Raw genomic sequence first — 15665 nt, forward strand, 5'->3', positions numbered from 1 at the left:
GTTTGGTTTTTTTTGCTTTTTTAAATCCTAGGAACTAAAGACAGGTAATGAACTCCAGACTTCACTGGACACCAACTCAACCACTGAGCTGCACCACATCTCTCTTTTAACTTTTATTTTTATAACAGGACCTTATTCATTTGCCCAGGCTGGCTTTGAATTCACTGAGAAGTCGGAGGAGGTTTGAGCCTGACCTTTCTTACCCCCTCACATAGCTCCGGGTCCAGGTCCTGCCTCTTTTTGTCTTGTTTTTTGCCATCATCCCATCATCTGAAAGGTAGAAACAGCATGGTTAGTGGGTTAAGACCATCCTCAGCTCCATGCTGAGTTGGAAGCTTGCCTGGCTATTAGACACTGCCTCAAAACTGATTGATTTTAAAAGACCGTGGTGAGATAGTCAATTAATGACCTCATCCCCTTCCTGAACTGACACTCCACTGAGGGTTATGTCCATCATTGGTTCAGTTACTTTCTTGTCTCGTTGCTCTGCCAAACTACCTGAAAAGAAGCAACTTGGCTAGAGAGAACTTCTTTTCTGCCTCTTCCCTTCTGGATGCTCAGCCATTGCTACCTCTACTCTATTGGAATGTGTGCCACAAGCCATAACCTTCCAGAACCCATGGCACCTCACGTCACCCAAGGTCTCCAACAGGTGAACAGCCTGACGCCTGTTAGACCCAAACTTCAGGTTGTTTGAACCTTCACATACAAGGCAATTATTCCACCCTGCCCAACAGCTCCAAGAAGGCATAAAACACAGTGTGGTAGTTTCTTTTCTAAAGAGCACATTGCTTCCTAACACACCAACCACACAAGGGTATATAGCTTTATGGTCGCCAAGCAGCATCCGGACAGACAGGGCTTCACAATATGTTGTAAAAAGCTTTCCGGTTAGTGAAGATAAGTACAAAATTAATCCCCCAAAGAACAAAGCAATTTTAAAAAGCACATAATGAAGCAATTAGCTCAAAACAGTGGGAAGCAGAAGGTAGGCACCTCGGAGGAGTGCCGGGAGGGGTCTTCACACTTCTGGCTTTTGTTCCTTGTGCAATTCAGTAAGGACACCATAGAAAAGCAGGGTAAATGAGACACAGGGATGGATAGAAGCTGATAAAGGATTCTGGGAACCAACTTCAAGGTAATTTTACCTTCTAAATAAGCTAAGGCCAAGGGAGGAAACAGCAGTGAAAGCCATTGTTGGGACTGTCTGTAGAATCTGTCGAGACAGTAAATTACAGAGTAGAAGCATGTCAGCCATGAATTTCCCAATTTGTGGGAAAGGGAAAAAATTAAAAATTAAAAAGATAAATAAAACAACAACAAGGTGGAAAAAAGGAGTAGCAATGGCTATTAAAGTCCCTGGGAGACCTTCCTACCTAAACAAATAAAAATTCTTAAAATTACATTTGTGTGTGGGTGTGTGTGCGTGTGTGTGTGTGTGCACGTGTGTGTGTGTGTGTGTGTGTGTGTGTTTGTGAATCTGTCTGTATGTGTGTGAGATCTATGTGTCTGTGTATATTTGTGTGTGTCTATGTGTGTACATGTGTGGGGTACCTGTGGAGTTGGAGGATGACTCCTTCTGCCCATGAATCCCAGGGATTGAACACAGGTTTTCAGGCTTAGTGGCAAGCTCCTTTACCCCATAAACTATCATCTTCCCAGCCTTCTCTTTAGCTGTGCTAGCTTGCTGGCTTGCTTCAAGGGCTGAAATGGTGCTTCATAGAGCTTCATTTGATCATAGCTCTGATGTCCCAGTTGCATACAACAAAGCCAGACTGCAGGAAAATGGAACTGTGCTCCCACCCCTTCCTCTCTACCCACATCCTCCTCTGCACCGTTATTGCAGTGCAGATACTGTCAAGATTCCCTTAAATAAGACTTCTTCTTTTCAACAAAATGGAGCCTGTATGAGTCTGAGCTAGGTCCTCTGCATATACATTATGAGTTTGTAGTTTAGTGTTCTTATGAGACTCCCAACCATGGAAGTAGGCGTGTCTCGGACTCTTTTGCTGCACCTGGTACCCTTTTCCTTCTACTTGGTTGCCCCATCCAGCCTTGATATGAGGGTTTATTCCTGGTCTGAGTGTAACTCGTTATGCCATGTTATATGTATGTTTCTGAGAGACCTGCCTTTTGTTTTGAAAGGAAACAGAGGAGTGCATCTGGAGAAGATGGGACTAAGAGGGATGAATGAGAAAAGAATTTTTTTTAAATGGCCCTTTCTTCTTATAGATAATGGTGGTATAGATAGATGGTGGGGCAATTGTTTGGGGAATATTTTGTTTGTTTGATTGATTTTTGATATTTTTTAAGGATCAAGTAATACTTGTAGAATTATAAATTATAATTGTACTATGTTAGTCAACTCACATACTTTAAGAACATTACAGTAAGTGGCTTTGATCGTACATTTCCTCTCTTGGTCTTCTGGAGATTGAACATCCAAGACTAGAGTGCAGGAGGGCCAGACCTGCTAAGCATCCTCTTTCTGAATTATAAGCAGCCACTCCTCACCATTTCTTCCCTGCCTGAGAGAGTGTTTCTGGTGTCTCTTCTTCTTACAAGGGCATCTTGTAGGTCAAGATTCCTCTGTTGTGACCTCTTTTAGCCTTAGTCATTTCTCTTATTGGTTTTCTCTCTCGTGCTGTTACAGCGGTGAGAAAGGAGTTTACAGAAGCTGGGATTCAGGGGAAGAACCGACTGCATTTGCTGGCGTATTGTGTGTGTTAGTGACTTATGTTTGTCAAGCCTGGGCTGTTACATGGATGAGGGGAGGCTAAGACAAATGGAGAGGAAGGGAAGGAAATCAAGAAGTCTGGTTTGGACCAGATGAGCTTAGGATGTCTGGTTAGTATGTAGGTGAGGAGGCATGCAGGCAGCTGGTCATGTCAGTCTCCACATAGTGGGTCAGTCTCCTTCTGCCCTGGAGCACACTAGTGAGTCTCATAGCTGTGATTCTTACTGTGACGACAGTAAGCATGAAGATGCTGACTGGGCGGGTGCTAAGCTAACACAGAGCAGCCCAGGCAGGATTGAAGTAAACTTTCTGTAGTTAACCACTGAATTCCCACAGCGGCTCTCAGAATTGATTGTGTTTTTGTTTTGTTTTGGGTTTTTTTGTTTTGTTTTGTCTCCATTTTCCATACAAGGGAACTGCAAGTCAGTAGGATGAATTGATTCTTAGGCATCAGTTCAGTAAGTGGGAATTAATTGATTTCACACCAAACTGTTTTGACCCAGAACCACAATGGAATCGTGTCTCCTGAGAAGCATGCTTTGGGCCCATGTGCTACTTCTGAAGAATGACATGATTTTGAATTTCATGTGCTCACCTGGGAAGTGGTGTGGTCCCCTTCAATTCTGCTCTTCTGTGACAATCATTTCTTTTATAAAGCCTGTTGCTAATGTAATGTCACCTAAGTGCCTTTTAGCAAGGACTTCTCTGAAGATGCCCAAGTTGGCAATTTATTTTGCTAAGTACCAAAGGGCAAATGTCTTTCAAGAAGCCCAGCACATTAACTGTATTAGTCACTTTTCTTATTGCTATGGCAAAATGCCTCACCAAACAACCTAAGGAAGGAAAGATGTGCTTGGCTCACGGTTTCGGGGGATTTGCAGTCCATCATCCTGGCTGACTAGTAGATTAGAAGAGTTTACCAGAAATGATAACACCCTCAAAGACCTGTCTTCCAGTTAGGCCTCCCCAGATAGGAATTAAACATTCAACTATGTTGAGTCTGTAAGAGGAGAGAGTCCACATTCAACCCATAATATCAGCTTTTGTGATTTAAATTCTAGACACATGACCGATAAACTTCTTAAAGCAAGTTGCATTCTGGGAGAGAAAACTGAGGATCTGGACTTTGTTTTGTATGTGTATGTGACCGCTGGTGCACCATGAGCATGCTGGTGCCCTCAGAGGCCAAAATAGGGGCATCTAAATCCCCTAAAACTGGAATCACAGGTGCTTCTGAGTTGCTTGGTGTGGATGCTAGGAACCAAATCCAGATCCTCTGCAAGAGCAACAAATGTTCTGAACTACTGAACCATCTTGCCAGTTTCCATCTCTGCCATTTTAATGATAACTGGTGAGCCCCACTAGGACAAGCCTGGAAGAGGAACTTAGGCCAGACTTGTACCTTGGGTCTGATTTCTACCTGCCCCATCTTAGTGACACTAAAACTACCTGTCATCAGATTGTGCCCCACCCTATCCTGGAAGTAACAGAGTTATGCTTTCCCCTGTGTTTCTGGTTGATCTGGTTTCAGAAAGGCTTCTCCAGACTTACATGACAATTGTCTTGAACACTGGCTCAGAGAGATCCTTAGAGGCAATGTCATTCTTTGTGGGGGGGTGGGGCCGTCTGTTATGGATAGCCAACTTGAATTTGATTGGAGCAGGCTAACGAAGCATTCATATGTGTGGGATTTGCTTCTGATTAGATTAAGCCTCAGAGAGAGGAAGCAGCCACTGATTAAAGACATAAAAAAGGAAACACTTTAAATGAGTAAGTAGCTCGCCGTCATATATCGAAGTAAAAATTAAACACAGTCCACAGGCCTGCTTCGAAGAGCAGCTGGATGGATAGAGAATGAAGTCCACAAGGAGAAGGTACTGAAAGAACCTTAACCAAACGCAAAGCGTAAGTAAAGGGAGTGGGCCCAGTTCTCTGGGAGAAGTGACTCTTCTTACCAGGGAGGGGTAAAGTTTTGACTGTTTGAAGAATGGCCCTTGACCTCCTTGGGCACTCAAACTCAGCATCAGGGATAATCATAGGACCAGATCTCCATTCAAAACAAAACAGTGATTAGAGCAGCTAGTGCAAGTGGGAATGGATCTACTTGACATTTGGCTAATGGTCTCTCTCTGCTGCTGAGGTCTCTTCTAGAGCTTTGAGCTATAGAAATGTCTGAACATGGTCTAGTCCTTTCCCAGGCTCTTGCAGCAGGAGTCTCTGACCATTAGCCTCTGCTAACATCTGTATCTCCCACCTGGGACTGCAGCAGTGGCTAGAGGCCTGCTCTCAACAACTGGCTCACTCTGACGTTAACCCAATTGCCACATGGCTATTGTGACTTTCTGAGGACTGTAAGGCTGTGCATGGTCTCCAAGCCACAGACTTCTCCTCTTCCACCCTGCTTGTTTTTCCTTTAGATTTCTGCTCTGATTCTTGATCTAGACTCTTGTTAGTAGCCTCTTTTGCAGGATCTCGAATTCTTCCTCTGTCATGCAGCCACATCGAGCCTTAGATACTAGATCTTATCACTACTACCTGTGCCCTTGACCTCTGCTGGGGACTGCCTCTGAGTGGGCTCATCTCTAGGAGTAGGGATGTCTATTCGTTTCCAAGGGGCTTTCTTCTACAAAACCAGAATGTGTTTAGATCTATTGATGCCATGGGACCATGCATCCCTCTCTCTATATAGGTGAAATTCCAACATCAGAGCCCAACCTCAGAGATGCCATGAGAAGCTCACTGTCTGCTCACAGCACAGCTCCCTGGGGGAATGAGAGACTCAATGGGGATCCTTTCTTCAGGGAGTAACTTAGGGATTCTGGTTGCTTCATTTGGGAGTTCACTGTCTTTGAACTTTAAGGTCACTATAACTTAAATGTATGGTGGATAGGTTGGCTGATATAAGATTACACAGTGAAGACAGTCATTGGTATTCTCCTGCCTTTCCCAAAAAGCAGAAATGGGCGTATCTTTTCTCAAATTGTTGATCTGAGCTGCTCACAGTCCCTCCAAAGAGCAACAGATGCCTCTGTCACATCCTTGAGAATGCCCCACCCCATGTACCCAGGACTGTTGTCTTCCTTTCAGATAGGAGACTTGTGGTTGCAGCCTTGAAATCACTGAAAGCACATTTAGGAGCACAGAAGTCTTATATTCATGAAGCCTCTACAGCCTAGTACGATTGGTCAGAGCACTGGGCTCCCAGGATAGTGGGGTCCTCTGAACATTATTGGCCAGTTTGATGAAGTTGTGCCTCTTCTGGTATCCCAAACTGGCCCCTGGGTTTTCCTGCAAGTGGGCAGAAGCTGTTTCTACACAGCCCAAACCCCTGCAAAATGGCTCTCAGACTTTTCAGTCTATCTCATCTCTCCTTGAGGTTGGACCTAGTGAACTGTACTGCTTTACAGTGGTTCAGAAAGAGACCTTTGTGATGGGAAAGTGCTTGAGTGTCTCCTGGGACTGATTCAAATGTTCAAATCCTTCCAGGACACCATCCAAGAAGTTGCATTGTGTTTCCAAGTAACAGGCAAATCTTTAGGACTATTTATTGCTAGAAGCAAGCTTGAGAAAGTGGGTCCCCAAGGAGTGTTCTTCTGTAAGGTCTGATAGAAGGGTAAGCATGGCCAGACCTTTCAACTGTTACTCAACTTTAAACTACATGGCTACTCCCAGGGACCTAGAGGCATGCCACTGAAGCTCACAGAGGAAGTCAGAACAAGCCTAACTTTGATCCTTCATTCAAACATCAAATATTGTCTCACACATGCCTGGACCTGAACAGGCCTTACAGTAAGGCAGAGGTGACATTTCTCCTACTGTTTGCCATTGCAGGTTGGTAACAGGAAAAGGAAACTAAACAAACAAAACCTACTGTCTCACTAATGATCAGGTGCAGCTCCAAGTGAAAACTGTGGAGAGAATTTCATACCATGTCACTAATGTCAACATTGATGACACTTCTGGGTAGAAAGCTCAATAGTTAAGTGCATTAAATGCTCTTGCAGAAGACTGGAAGTTTGCTTCTGTTTCCTAGCACCCATGTAAGGTAGACAACCACCTGCCACCTATAATCCAATGTTCTCTTATTACCTTCGTAGGCTAGGCACTTATACTCACTCACACGTGCATGAGTGTGTGTGTGTGCGCACACACACACACTTAAAAATAAGATAATATAAATGTTAAATGAAAGAGTTGTCACAGATGTGATGCAACATGAGTCTCATTTTGCTGGTGGGAGGGAGCCACTGGAGAGACACTATTTGAAGCAGCCCCTTTCCTCCATGGGGAAGTTGACTGTGCATCTAACTTGGACCCAAGACAAAAATGCATAGAGTGGTACCCACTCTTGGGCCCCAGGAGATGTGTACGAGAGTGTTCCCAGGAACTATTCATAACACTGGAAACGAGCCTGCCAACCATCAGGGGGAGAATGCATAAGTAGACCAGTGTGTATTTATGGAATGGAATGCCGGGGTGAGGACAATAAATGAAACAAGCAAGAGGCATACGTGGTGGCTCTGTTTATACAGTGTTCAGAGACAGCACTGCGTGGGGGCGGGTGATGGTAAGGAAATGATTACCCAACTTCAGGATAATGGGTTACCCTCAGGTAATTTTCTAAGAGATTGCAAAAGAAGGCACTGTTTCTAAAAAGGGGAGGTATGCCAACATTTATATAGTGTATGTTTAAACTGTACATAGGCTCTGTGTGTATGTGTGTCTGTCTCTGTGTCTCTGTCTGTCTCTCTTCTCTGTCTCAGTCTCTCTCTCTCTCTCTCTCTCTCTCTCTCTCTCTCTCTCTCTCTCTCTCTCTCTCTCAGTTCAGAGTTATCACACCTCCTACCTAAGAGGAAGTACAAGCAATATTCATGGAAAAGTCATTTAACCAAAATTAGCGTGTCCAGGGAAGGCAGATGAGAACTACAGAGGTGTGTTAAATACTCGTGGGGAAGTAGTAGCTCCAGTAAAGGTGAGGACAAAGGTCTGTGAACATGGTCTAACTCGGGAATGGAGTGGAACCAGTGTAAGTGGCTTCAGAGAGTAAGTAATGTTGCAGGGAACTGAGATCCTGGGAATCTGGTTAAGGAGTATGAGTTTTGTCTAGAAACAAAGGATTTTCAAACGTTGCAGCCTTTTGTACTTCTGCACTTATGCTACATCCATCCAGATTCCTCCTCTGCCTCATGCTCTGCTGATGATGGCTTGCTGACCCTTAGTCTTGCTCAGATGTAACCCCCAGTTCCTCCTATTTTCCTGCACAAGGCTGTGGCTGGATAAGGTGAGTGAGATGCCCATGGTAGGAAGTTAAAAGACACAGTAGGCGTGAGAACCGTGTGTGAGGGGCCGTCTTGTCCACATTGCTGCTTGCCTATTTGTCTGACCCTTAAGCCAGTGTGCAAATGAGCTTCTTGTCCTCCACAGCCCTCTTCCGGGGTAAGCCTCAGCTCCTTCATTTCACTGCCCTCTTCCCATCCCACCCAGTTTTTGCTTCCCTCTCTTATCTCGGCTCTTCATGGCCAAACTAGGCGAGACAGCTACACACAAAAACGATAATTAGCCACAGAAGGCAAGAAATCAGGAGCACATGAGTGATGTTAATCACATGTTCGAAGAGTTTGGAGGAATGGAACCAGGCTGGCTTTGGATGAATGGAGAGTGGGAAAGAGAGCTTTATGGGATGAGAGAACTGGGGCAACCATGTGCCAAGAAACAAGAACTCATTAGTGTCACAAGGAGACACAGCTGAAGGGGACATGGCTATGAAGTGCAAGGCTGAGGGTGTCACTGCCCACCAATCTACCTAATCCGTGGTTAATACAACCAATACGTTTCCCCCCCTTTAGTAAAAGCCTCAGAATCCCGAGTAGGACTGGCCTAAGACAAGCTCAGTCAGCAAGGTGCTTACATGAGGACCTAAGTTTAGTCTCCTTAATCCTGGCTTAAAATGAAGGAAGGGAGGGAAGGAAGGAGAGAGGGAGGAAGAGAGAGGGAGGGTGAGGGAGAGAGGGAAAAAGGGAGAGGGAAGGGAGGGGATAGGTGTGGTGAATGTAAGGGAGGGAGGGGTAGGTGTGGTGGATATAAGGGAGGGAGGGCATAGGTGTGGTGGATGTAAGGGAGGGAGGGCATAGGTGTGGTGGATGTAAGGGAGGGAGGGAGGGGGTAGGTGTGGTGGATGTAAGGGAAGGAGGGGTAGGTGTGGTGGATGTAAGGGAGGGAGGGAGGGCATAGGTGTGGTGGATGTAAGGGAGGGAGGGAGGGCATAGGTGTGGTGGATGTAAGGGAGGGAGGGAGGGGGTAGGTGTGGTGGTATGTCTTATAATTCCAGCACTAGAAAAATGGAGATTGACGGATCCCTGGGGGCTCCCTGGCCAGCCAGCTTAGGCTAATCAGTGATCCCAGAGTCCCAGTGATAGACTGTATATCATAAAACAAGGTGAACAATGCTTGAGAAACAATACCTTGGTTGATTCTGACATTTGCATGCAGTTATATACACACATGCATGTATACATATAAACACAGATAGACACACATACATGCATGCACCTGTACATGTGTAGAAACTCATGTGCATATATACACACACCTACATACACAGACACACAGAGATGTGTATGTCTATGTATATATATATATATGCATACATGCACATGCATACATGTACACACTCACACAAACAAAACAGATCCTATGCACCTACACACATACACACACATATACACACACAAACACATACATACACACAGACATACATACACACAGACAAACACATACACACTCACAGAGACATAAACACACATACACACACACAGACAAACACACACACACAAATATACACAGAATCACATTAATGCAAATGAATGGAACATAGAAGTAGATGAAATTATTTTTCTGCCTCAGTGTCTCCCAACTGTGACTCAGGCTATGGCTCTGTCCATTGTGTCTCAAGCCCTGGTCATCATTTGAGGTATGAACCATGAAACTCAAACTCTCAATGTAAAAATAGAAGACATCTAAGGCATCAGGGTTTCTCAACCCCATTTGAGAGCTTATTGAAAATAAGGATTAAGACAGGGAGTGATTGCAGAAGTGACAGAGACAGACCTGACCATGGCTCGTCGCAGTGACTTTTGTCTTGGAAAGAGAAACAGAAAGACTTCACTTCCCGAGACCCCTCAGCAGGGCTGTGTGCTTGTGAGCAACATTCATACTGAATCTCATTTAAACCCCCCCAGGGGAAAAGGCCACTGGCACCCATAGACCAGTACAACTCAGTGACTTGTTGATGGCCGTCATAATCCGTGTCCTCCTCCACCACTCCCTTGAAACCAGCGCTGTACAGCCCTGCACTGATGTGTGAGACCTTTTCAGAGATGGAAACAGGGTCAGTGCTTTTCAGGAAGGGCTAGTAGTAGGGGGGGTCTTGACTTTGCCCTGTGAAGCGATCACACACCCTCTGCTGTAGACTCTTGGTCACCTCTGGGGAACAGGCCTACAGCTCCTCTGGGGGTGTATCCGAGCACCTGTGATATTGGGGTGACTCTGTTGTGAGTACCCGGTTCTACAAGAGAAACCTGTGTGTTGCTGTCCACACATTTGATGACTTCTTGGTCTTTACAACGTTAATTTAAGCTCTGCAGGCAAAGTGAGTCTCTTTGGTAGCAGTAATTTGCACTTTAATGTCAGCAGTTTACTGAAAAAAAATGCCTGGGTTTAAAGAGAGTCACTGTGTTCAGTAAAATCTGGCCACATTTTATGTTTATGGGCTTTATTAGGGCATCCAGCTGAGTTAGTTTAAAAAAAACTGTGTCTCTCTAGTCAGAGAAAGCCCAGGACCCTCAAATTCACTCTTCCACTTAACAGTTAATGAATATATATCGTGGGGCAGGCACAGTATATTCAGTGGACAGCACACAGACTGTGAAGGTTACAGTCCAATTCTGGAAAACAGATATTTAAAGAACACGTACGAAAATAAAATACAAATGTTTTATTAAGGAGTGTGGATGCTGAGGGTGCTCCAAGAGGGTCTAACTTAATGATAGGTCAAAGAAATTGTTGAGTTTGTAACAATTGTTCTAGGGAGATGGCTTAGCAGGTGTGAAGGCAGAAGCTGGAGGGGGCTTGCTGTGGTCTAGGACCTTTTATTTCACTAGCCATCAAAGGAGACAGGGCCCAGCATTTGGCATGGGTTGCCATACTGCCTGGTGTCTCTAGTATATGTAGACTTATACCCTCTTCCTGTAAGATGTGAATCTTGCTTCCCTGTTGCCTGTGACCTCTTGGTCTTCATTTCTCAACTACTTCTTTAGTATCCAACTTTCTCCTCCTCTCCTCTTAGCATTCTCTACCTCTGTAGCTATGAACCAGACCCTCCAACTGGCTTGCATTGGGGATTTCCTGTGCTTGAGACCAGCTCTCTTTTCTTTCCTCATCTTCTATAGCCCCTTCCCCCAGGAGAAGCTTCCTGACATCACCTTTAATGTAACTCAAATACTAGTCGTTTATTTTCCCAACCGGGTCAAGCATCCCAGAGAGGAGCTCTGAGGTCATCTATGGATAAGACTTCAGAGGATCTCTTCGGTCAGCAGAGCCATTTGTCACATAGAAATAGATAAGCACAAGCCTTTTCCAGTTGTCTTCAGTGTCATTGGTAGGGTCCAAAATTAATGTGTATAGAAGCCAAATCCACACTTTCTACTCCAAGGACCAGATGCTGCCAAGAGCTCACGGGGCACATCCAAGGGGAGCGCTGTTCCTCCACAGACTCCACAGAAGGGAAGAGACTGCAGGTTGCCCGAGTTACCAAGGGCTCCCAGTCTCTGAGGAATGACCTTTAGACCCTTCTCTGCTGGGGTAGTAACCTGTCCTCTGCATGCAATTCATTCCTCCAAAATGAGTGCGCAGAACAAGTCATATAACAGCAATTTTAATAATTGTTACAAATCAAAGGCACAGACTATGGGACTCACGATCTATCACATGACTATATTAAATCAGAGTTTAGTCCAAAGGCACCATGCCTGTGGTCCCTCAACAGGGTGGAAATTGGCTGAGATGCTCTGCCCTTGTACCTGAATCCCTCATTTCCTGTCTCCATCTATGTAGTATTCATAGCAGGGCAGGCATGCGGCTGAATACCATCCCATGCTGCATCACTCCCTTCCACTAGGTGGAAAGGGAGTTCAGGGGCAGATGCAACCTGCCAAGGTATGCAGCACCTGCTATCAGAGGTCAAATTCTGAATCCCATTCTCCCTGACAACAAAGCTGCGTGCTACTAAATGTGACATTTGACTCCCAGATGGCCAGTGTCCTGCCTTTCCATAGTTACCCTGAGAACCACTTAGTACATGACAGAGGGAAATCTAATCAGAATAAGGAACATTTTGAAAGAAAAGAGATGATTAAGTAAGCAGTTGGTGGGGGTGGGGGGAGAGGGAGGACCACAAAGCAGGAAATAGGGAAGTAACTTTGAACGGATACCTGGTCACTGAGGTTGGGTAACCGGGTGGGTGGGAAAACACATCACGTGTGCTAAAGTCCTAGCTGATAAAGAACTGAATGCTGGATGAAGAAGTATTCTGTGTGCTCTGTGTGTCTACTGTGTTGGGAGCATCTTTCAAGGTGGGAGATAGGGTGTGTGGTACCACCAACGTTACCCTGGTGATGGAGGCAGGCATGCGCAATCTCAAGGTGAAATGGAAAGCTGGCTCTGAGAGGCAGGACTCATTAAGAGCACTGCTGTGAGTAACACCCTGCTGTGCGTGGTTGAAATAAGTCAAGTAGTAGCCTCGTTTCAGCCACAGGAAGAAAAATCACCTGCCACTTTGTGTTGTCAGTAATGCTGTCACGGGATTCACAAGTGACTGGGGCAAAGTGCCCTGGAATGTGCATTATCTCTAGGATGGGCAAGTCCCAGTACGGGGAAGTTTGGAAAGGGGCACAGCCCAGAGCCTGCCATGTTCCTTCTCCTGGCCCCCACAGTCACTCGCTAACTGTTCTTCAAACATGGTCACCCCTGAGGAGCAATAGCTCTGCCTTCAGCCTCTTTGGGAGTCAGGCAGATTTATCTGTCATCCGTACGGGCCATGTGGAGTTGGAGATAATAGCAGTAGCTTCCCAGGTTATTCTGAAGATTCTCCTCAGAATATTACAATTTGCATGGTCACGGACAGGCTTGATCAGGACTTGTAACATACCAGGTGCAGTGTGCCATCAATTTTGTCCTCTCTCGGACCTCGTGAGACTGGTGCTATTATCATCGCCCCTGTGGCCATGGAGATGGAGACACGGATGAGTCAGGGTGACTGCTCAGAGCCACACAGCCAGCATGAAGCAGAACCAGGAGCTGGACCAATACAATCCGGTTGCCAACCTTTAGTCAACAGTACTGTGTTTAACTGTTTGCTCCCCAGCCCCGCCCCATTCACATCCTAGGCTGGTGCTCAGAATTCTTGTCTCCTTTCTATTGACCCTAAATAGTTTACTAAGGAACAGATCAGCGAAGTCCCTTCCAGTCGACATGGCTACAGGGACCCTTTAATATGATAGCGGTCAGTGGGAAAAGAGGTCTTGCCTTCCTAACCAACACAGCCAATTAAATAAAGCCCATTTTTGTCATATCCTTTACCTGGAGTTATTGGTGTTAGTGGGCAAGTGTCAAACACATGAAGGTTCTCCACTATACTTCCAAATGACAATACTCGGCAAATAGCCCCCACTGTCACCAAAGGTCTAGAGTGATTCCCCTCAGAAGTCCATGGAAGAGGAGGGGACAGAAGCTCCACTGAGCTCTTTAACACTAGCTGTCATTGACCTTTGTCAAGATCATTGAAGGTCCATTTGAAGAAGGACTTCTGAGCTTAGAGTCCCACTGGTCTTTTCTGTTATGTAGTGGCATAGAGCCCATCGTTGGGGAGATGAGTATTGCTAACCCGAGGATAAGGAGAAGACAGAACATGGAAGGAAAAGGCACATTAATTGTTTTTCAAGTAAACTCATGGCAATAAAAGCCAAGCTGTGAATTAATTACTTAATATCCCTACTGCAGGAGGGGGAGGGGATGAGATCCAGCTTGATTCCTCATGGCAGAGTGTGGGGAGAGCTGGGTTTCTCTGTTCATATTTTGGGGTGGCCTGTAGCCTGCCTTACAGAGGAGCTGAAGGGTACATCCTTTCTTTGCCTTTACAGGTATGGCAGTGTGGTGGCAGTGTGGAGGTCCTGCCCTGCTCTCGGATTGCCCACATCGAGCGAGCCCACAAGCCCTACACAGAGGACCTCACTGCCCACGTCCGAAGAAATGCCCTCAGGGTAGCTGAAGTCTGGATGGATGAGTTCAAAAGTCATGTCTACATGGCATGGAACATACCACAAGAGGTAGGGAGCCTGGATGGGGCAAGATTTCAAGTTTGGTGAGAAAAAAAAATTGAAACATAACACTAGACTCAGTTATTCTTCCCAGGGACATTCAGTGCCTCATTGGCCATATTAGGCTGTAAGGCCTATCCTTACTACATACAGGAAGAAGCTGGCAAAAGTTTCTGAGACATTTCTTATGTACACCCAGCCGTGTGCTTGGAAGAGGGTGTGTTCTCTCAGAACATTAGGGGCCTCATTTTAAATAAAAACCAGAAAATAGGATGTGGCTCAAGTTGTTACAAAGCTGGCCCAGGATTTGCATAAAGCCCTGGGTTCAACTCCCAGCACTGCATAAAAACAGGTATGGTGGTAGCTCAGGCCTGTGATACCAGCTCTTGGGAGGTAGAGACAAGAAAATCATAAAGTCAAGATCATCCTTGGCTACATAATGGTTTGAAGGTAGCCTGGGCCACATGAGATCTTACCTAAAAAACATAAATAAAGGTAGATCAGATGGCTCTAAATTTCCTTCCTTGTCTCAGCTTCTCCGGTGTCTTGTGGTTCAGGAGGAAGAATATATAAATACAACAGTAATGAGAGTGAATTCTCAAGAACACTTTAATTTCTATATAGACTGGCTTCAAGCCACTCCACTGAGCTAGAATAAGGAAAATCCATACATGTGTGGGATTTCTTGAGTGATGTGGATGTAAATAAGATACGTTCCAGCAGGAATACTCAGCTGGTAAAAGGATTGTGACCTTCTGATCTTCACAGAGCCCCATCTTTGCCTGTCACTGTCTTCTATCCCTCTAGTCACTTACGTGAAGACATGTCAGAGGAGAAGTCATATTTCGTTCCAGGCTTTGTTCGCCTTGCTGTTTGTCATATGGAAATGACTCTCAAATGCTGAGTTGGGAGAACCCAACATATGCCAGCTGTCACACTGCACTCCAAACCTGCTTACCCGCTTGTCTGCCTGGGCTCATTGTTCCTGTCACCTTCTGTGTGACAAGCCTGTTGACTGCATGGCCTCCATCATTCCTCCCAAGCCAGGATCACTCCCATCCTTTGGCTGATCTTCAGAAAGCCTCTAGTCCTCTCTAACAGTGAAATGATTTATCTCTGGCTAAAGTTTCCACAGGAAAGCACTGTACCATGAGCTTCCCACCAACTGCATGTTACTCTGGCTGAATTATTTTAAAAAGTAGGCTGAGCCTCAAGTGGCCGCTTTAGGCAAGCTCTCTTCCTTGATGGGTCTTCATGCATGCTAGGCATGCATGTACCAACTGTAGTGGTCCACCACCACAGGGAAAGAGCCAAGACCCTCAGTGTAATTCAGCAAAACCTCCAGTTGAATCCCTGGCAAGAAGAGGTTTCTAGGGAAACTCCCATATTTCTGGATTCAGCTGATGCTGTGAGCATTACAGTATTCCACTTAGGATGCTGATTCCCACTCTGGGTGTTCCTGAATGCTGAAAATGTTACCCCTCCGGGATCTTACCAGTGAACAACATAGCTCTGTGTGGGATCAGTATCCCACTAATGTCTGCCCCATTCTCTCT

At 45.5% G+C, this 15665-nt stretch overlaps 1 protein-coding gene across 1 annotated transcript in view; it reads left to right on the forward strand.

Moving 5' to 3' along the window:
- GALNT18 (polypeptide N-acetylgalactosaminyltransferase 18) overlaps positions 1-15665 on the forward strand; it is a 302943-nt gene that overhangs the window by 239976 nt on the left and 47302 nt on the right. The window contains exon 7 of the mRNA XM_080911329.1: positions 13933-14118. Within this exon, the coding sequence (XP_080767455.1) occupies positions 13933-14118 (186 nt within the window). The remainder of the gene's footprint in view (positions 1-13932; positions 14119-15665) is intronic.

The sequence above is a fragment of the Micromys minutus genome (assembly GCF_963924665.1).
Source record: "Micromys minutus genome assembly, chromosome: 2".
NCBI classification, from domain to species: Eukaryota; Metazoa; Chordata; class Mammalia; order Rodentia; family Muridae; genus Micromys; species Micromys minutus.